Genomic DNA, 6,277 nt, shown 5'->3' with positions numbered 1-6,277 from the left:
CGGTGCCCGCCACAGGCCCACCTCGATGATGTCGGCGTTGGTGCGGCTCTCGTGCGGCTCGTTGTACTCGGTGTACTTGAGCAGCACCTTGTCCATGTCGGTGCTGGCGTACTGGAACAGCTTGTTGGAGTGGTTGAAGATGATGAGGGCGATCTCGCAGTCGCACAGGACGCTCAGCTCGTACGCCTTCTTCATCAGCCCGAACTTCCGCTTGGTGAACGTCACCTGGAGGAGAGCAGCTGGTGTCCAGGGCTGGCTCAGTCCAGGAACCCCTGCCTATGAGCTGGACACAGCCACTGCCCTCAGAGCTCCCATTTTCAGGAAGACACAGGAGTTCCTAGTCTGAGGAAGACAGTTACCTGGCCAGCAAGTGGCCAAGATGGAGTCGCAGCCTCGGTACCACAGGGGAGAGGGTTAGACGGTCAGGCCTCTACCCCTCTGTGCTAGGGACTAGGGAGAGGTCACAAGGAAAAGCAGAGGGCTCCTAGGATAAGAGGAGGGAAAGGATTCATTCTGGGGTTTGGAAGTGTCCAGGTGTGGCCTGAAGCCTGCATCTGGCGCCCGGGTGGGGACACAGGTCCATCTGGTTAAAGCAGAGCCTGCCCTCCTGGGGCACAAGGTTCCCGCAGCTGCAGGGAGGTGGGGGCTGCTCTTCTCCTGACTCAGCCCACCCCTCTGTCCGAGCTTTTCCTCTCCCAGAAGCCCCCCATCAAAGATCGGGGAGGACGTGGAGCGGGGGCCAGCTCCCGGTCCTCGCCTACTCTGGGGCTCCAGGACTTCCTCACCTGCCGGTTCCGCTCATCAGTGATTCGCTGAATCTGAATCTTTTTCCTCCCCATCTTCTCTGGAGGTCCTCAGTGTTAGGGAGGGAGAGGCTGCTGGGTGGCGGGTCTCGGCACCCCTCACACTGTGCTCATGAACGTCTGGGACCAGCTCAGTTCATGGTCTGCAGGACACCTTCTGCACAGCCGCCTGGGAGGAGAGTCACAAGAGCACTGTCAGGCCCCAACGCTCAGCCATGCGCTCCTTGAGGACATGAGCCAGGCTTACAGCACCCCTGCAAGAGGCTGGCATCGTCTCCTCCCTGTCCTCAAAATGAGGCCATGCTGGCTACCTGTGGCAATGGTCTGCCAGACCAGGCACAGGCTGGGACTCACACCGGGCCCAGGACTCTGGTCCAGGCTCTTCTGCATGGTCATGTTGCCTGAGGCTCTCGGTCAGGCAGAGGACATGGAGCGTGTAGCTGCTCAGGGTCTGGATCTTAGAGAACACCAGTATCTCCCTCTGCTTTCCAGAGCCTGCCTTGCTCCCCAGTGACCCCCTGGCCCAGAAGAGCAGTTCACCTTCTGGAGTCTTGAGAGGGGACACTTGCCCAGGCCAGCAAGCATGGTGTGCCTCATGCCAGAATGGGATGTCTCTGGTACCCCTGGTTCAAGAACATACTAGAACAGGTCTACAGCAGTGTTCCTACACCAGCTCATGGAACCCCAAGTCCTGGGGTCCCACCACCACCTGCCTTCAGCCAGAACGCCCCCACGACAGTCTGACTTATTCAGCAGACCTGCGCCTAAAACCTTTGTTTGGAGAAAGGGTTTTGCTGCTTAAACCCACCAACCACTACTCCTCATAAGAGATCAGCAGAAAAAGAAATTTAAAAAGAATTTGTTTGGCCAGGCGCAGTGGCCCACGCCTGTAATCCCAGCAGCTCAGGAGGCTGAGGCAGGAGGATGGCGAGTTCAAAGCCAGCCTCAGCAACCGCAAGGCACGAAGCAACTCAGTGAGACCCCGTCTCTCAATCAAATAAAAAACAGGGCTGGGGATGTGGCTCAGTGGTTGAGTGCCCCTGAGTTCAATCCCTGGTACCCCCCCAAAATCTGTTTTTTGGCAGTGCTGGGGGTGAAACCCAGGCTTTAGGCCTCCTAGGCAAGTGTTCTTGCCCCCGGCCAAGACCCCAGTGAATCTTTTCTATGAAGGGTCAAACATCTCGGCTTTGCAGGCCACACGATGTGTCTAGAACAACTCCCACTCCGCCTGCCGCGTAAGCACCTGAGGGAACGCTGAAGCAGGTGGGGGTGAGCAACAAAACTGCACGAGAGAAGGGGAGACCCGAGTTCCGCAGGCCCTGGTCTCTGCTGGGCGCCGCCCACAGCCCTGAGTGGCCCAGCAGACACCGGCCCCGGCGCCCCGCTCCTCCTAACTCCCACTGCCGGGACTCCAGCCCCAGGACCCCGGCGCCCCTGCTTCTCGACGGGACCCGGTGAATCTGGGCTTTCTAGGCCGTGGTGGAGTGGGCTTCAGGGAAGGGGAGGGCAGCAAGGCCCAGGGTTCCTGGCCCAGCCTGGCGAGGGCAGGAGGTTCCCAGTCCTCCTGCACCCACCTTCCTTCTCTCCTGCCCTCCGGTCTCCCTCTGACCACCCTGTGTTCATGAGCAGGCGCTGGCTGAGATGTAACCTCTGGCAGACTATGGCCAGTTCTGTCCCCTCCTCCACAGTGGGAGAACCCTCTTTGTTCTCATGATCCTCCAAAAAGCCACTCATGCAGTATCTCTAGCACTCACCACGATGTCAATGTTACACTCTGTGCTTCTGATTCATGCCTGGCTTCCCTGAGACTGAAGCTTCCTGAGGGCAGGAACTACATCTGTCCTTTTCATTACTCTAGACCCTGTAAAGAGCTCAGGAAACACCTACAAAAAGACAAGACTGTCTCATCGTCATGGCCCTTTGAGAAGTCCTTCTTGCAGTCTAACCTCCATTAGTCCTGCTGCAAGTCGAGCTCCTCTCACTCTGTGCAGCTAGAACTTGTCCCTCTCCTGACTGCCCTTGAAGCTCGTTTGTTTGGACACCACTCACCCTCCAAATACCCCCCTGCCACCTCAGTCCTCCGCTCTCCCCACCCTTGGGTTGGCTGGTGCAGCGGGTGAGACTCTAAACTCTTCTAAGGAGCAGCCCTGAGCACATGGAGATGGAGAGGATGGGGTTGCTCAGGCAACTGTTGCCTGGCAACCAGCTCCCTGGCTGATCTCCTACACCCCCCCACCCCCGCCTCATGCTGGGGGAGCTGGGATGCGAGAGGGATCAGGACTGAAAAGGCAGAGAAGCCACAGAGACCCAAGGAGCATCCTCTGACAGAGGGAAGTCAGGGTTCAACAAGACTAGGCCCCATCTAGCCCACTCCCTCCAAGGCAGCTCAGAGCACTTTTTATAATTCCACACATCCCACGGCCCTTTCCCCACTGCTGCTCCCCCTCTGTGCCAACACTGCCAGAGGAGAAGATGTCCCTGCCTTGGGCAGTCCTTCCTGCTATCTAACCACAAGGCCTCCTACAAAGCAGGCTCAGTCTGTACTAACCTCGTTCCCCTTCACTGCAGGTTCTCTGAAAGCCCTAGGGCAAGAACATAAACTCAACCATGACTTTCAAAGAGGGTGGCTGGGGCTTACATGAGCTCAAAGGACCCTAAACTGACCCCAGCCAAGGTGTGGAGGCCTAGCCTGCCCAAGCTTCCCTCCTACCCCATTAGGAAGATTTTAATGAACACCTGGACCTCCTTAATTAGCCCTCTGCCTAATTACCTAACCAACTGCCAGCAGCCAGAGGCCCGGGCATCTGTCCCCCAGATGTGAGCTCTCCTCCCGGCCTGGGCTGGCCCACTCCTCTTCCCCTCCAGGAAGCCATGGCCCCTGGCTGCCCTGCTCTCACCCTTTCTCCTTCACTCTGAGCAGCCCTGGCCTTGGGAGGCCAGGTCGGGCAGGGTGGCCTTCCTGCTGAGGCCCAGGGCCTGCTCCATTCTGACCTCAGGCCACAGCTGTGACTCCTTTGGCTGGCCCATCCTTGTCAGAGAAGTGCCCCTTCAAGGCTCTGGCTGCCCGATTCTGACCCACCAACTCGATGGACAGGGCAGGGCAGGGCAGGGCTGGCAGGGTGGACCTCCTGGGTGGGGTGGCCCTTCCTGATGGAGATGGAGGAGGAACACAGGGGACAGGGCTGTGGGGCTGGCCCCGGATCTGGGAGGGAAGGACAGCTACAGAGGGGCCCTGCACACAGAGAGGAGGTGGTGAGGTAGGAGCCCAACGGACGAGGCGGGCAGTTGAAGGGACCCGAGAGCAGCGGGGACCCCACAGACAGCAGCCATTTTCCCAAGCTGGGCTAAAGACCCAATAGGAACTGTGGTTATGTTTATATGCAAATGAGGGACACTGCAAGGTACAGTGCCTGGTCTGGAGGGGACACGGAGAAGCAGCAGGCCCTGCCTCCCAGTGACACCTCTTGGTACCTGAGCAATATTCAAACCATCCTCGGGTTTCGGAATGATGCTATCTCGGTTCCTGTGTGAGGTGGCCGGGCCAGCCGGGGAGCGGTCAGGGCAGCCCCCCTCAGAGCTGCAGCTGCGCAGGGCTGGGCAGGGCTGTCCTTAGGGAGGGCCCGAGGGCTCCTTTCCCACGGCCACCTTCCTCCTTCCTGGCTGTCAGGGGAGTGCCTCCCTCTCTTCTCCCTGGACCGTCCATCCCGGCTGGCCCTCTGTCCCGGGGGCTCAGAGGACCTGGGGGTGCAGGCCCAGTGCAGCACACGCCAGAGAGGCTGGGCAGCGCCCCTTCACAGAGCCCCGGGCCTCAACCTGCGCTCATTAGGCGGCCTGTCCCTCCCTCGCAGGCTGCTTGAGGCTGGGAACCGAGCTGGAGGGGCAGGCAGGAGGCGGGAGACAGCTGTCACCCCTCCGCCCGCCCCTTCCCTGTGGCTGGGCTGCAGGGCATGAAATAAGCAGCAGGGCTGGGGGAGGGGTGACAACCCCATCCACCTGTCACCCCCCAGTCAGGCAGCCTCCAGCAGCCTGCTCACTAACGAGGGAGGAGCGTGGGTGAGGCGGGGGTGCAGAGGGGACAGACGCACAGACACAGGAAAGGAGCCTGAGCAGCAGCAGCAGCAGGCAGAGTGGGCCGCGGTGGAGGGCTGGCCAGGGAGCAGGGGCGGGCGCAGAGCTCCGGAGTGGGAGGAGTCAGGCCAAGCACTGCCACCGCTCAGACTCTGGTCCCTGGGCACCAGGCAGCGGGCACCCTCCCTGCTCTCTGAGAACTTGCAGTCCCGCCAAGAGGTAGACCAGGGCGGGGCGGGGCGCCTGGGCAAGGGAAAGCAGAGGCCAGGGGCCCTGGGGCCCTGGCTGGGGCCCAGACGCAGCCCTGGGAAGGACTATCTGCGCTCTGCCCATCTCCCAAGGGCAGACGGGTCCTGAGGAGGCAGAGGGAGCACCCAGGACCAGCTGTCCAACTCCAGCCCCCAGGGAGCGACCCCAGGCTCAAGCCCTGGAAGCCATTCCCGCTGGGCCTCAGCCGGCCTCCCCTGAGCCTGAGCTCCCTGGGTGCCGCCGCAGGGTGGGCCTGACTCCCCCGCCCAGGCCAGAGGCTGGGGCATCTTCCCGTGGTGCACTAAGGAAGGGGGGCACCGTCCCTGGGAAGCCTGAGGGAGGCAGAGCCCGAGGTCCGACTGCCCCACCCCCCGCACCCCATACAGCCCGATTCTCACGCCCCCGCACAGCCTGCCCCCCACCCCCGCTCCCGGCCCTCCCTCCGCTCCTTCTCTCCCCCCCTCCGAGGGCTGCTCTCCCCCCAGTTTTTCTAGGATCGCAGCCCAGGGCAGGCCCCAGCCCCACCCATAAACTTGGGTCAGACAGGCTTCTACCCAAAGACCCGGTTCCCACCATCTTCCCTTCCCTCAGGGACTCCCTCCCCCGCCCAGCAGCCTCAGGGCTGGGCAGGGGCTATTTTTAGCCTGGGCACTGAGCTAATTTTAACTCACCGGCTGGGGACCTGGGGGGGGCTGAAAAAGGGCCGTCCAAGAAAGCTGGGCCTGGGGCAGGGGAGTCTCGGGTCCCAGGCACCTGCGCCTTGGCGCTAGGGACAGGAACTGACCTGAGGAGCGCAGGGTGGGGAGCGAGGGCAGCCCTCCCGCAGCTTCCGCTGGACAACTCTCCATGCTCCACCCCAGGCTTCCCACCCTCTCCTCCCCGGAAAATCTCCTGGGATGGGGTCATCCTGTTCTCTGCCCAGGAGATGCCTCTCCACTGAGGGTCTGTCTCCTGAGCCTCCTCCACTGCTTCCCCACCCCAGCTTGTCCTTCCTGTAGTCTAGCTCTCATCCTTCCTGTGCTGCAGGGGGCTGTGCGGCTCCCTATGGAGGCAGCAGCTCCAGCACCTCCCATCCTAGCTCTGACCTCCCCTGGGGACCTCTGGGCTGGTTCCCATCTATTCCTCCCCCCCCCACCCCCACCCCAGAAAGTTCCTAG

General features: G+C 61.5%; 1 protein-coding gene across 1 annotated transcript in view; it reads right to left on the bottom strand.

Moving 5' to 3' along the window:
* Positions 1 to 3,079, bottom strand: part of Mef2d (myocyte enhancer factor 2D) — a gene marked incomplete at its 3' end in the record, with an annotated part of 13,731 nt that extends 10,652 nt beyond the window's left edge. Inside the window, exons 1-3 of the mRNA XM_015502723.2 lie at positions 2,558 to 3,079; positions 786 to 972; positions 22 to 225 (exon numbers count right to left, since the gene is read on the bottom strand). Coding sequence (XP_015358209.1) covers positions 22 to 225; positions 786 to 839 — 258 coding nt within the window. The remainder of the gene's footprint in view (positions 1 to 21; positions 226 to 785; positions 973 to 2,557) is intronic.
* Positions 3,080 to 6,277: the final 3,198 nt, after the last annotated feature.

This window comes from Marmota marmota, unplaced genomic scaffold (genome assembly GCF_001458135.2).
Source record: "Marmota marmota marmota unplaced genomic scaffold, marMar, whole genome shotgun sequence".
NCBI classification, from domain to species: Eukaryota; Metazoa; Chordata; class Mammalia; order Rodentia; family Sciuridae; genus Marmota; species Marmota marmota.
Note: the sequence above shows the minus strand (reverse complement) of the source record. Positions and strands in the feature narration are given on the sequence as shown.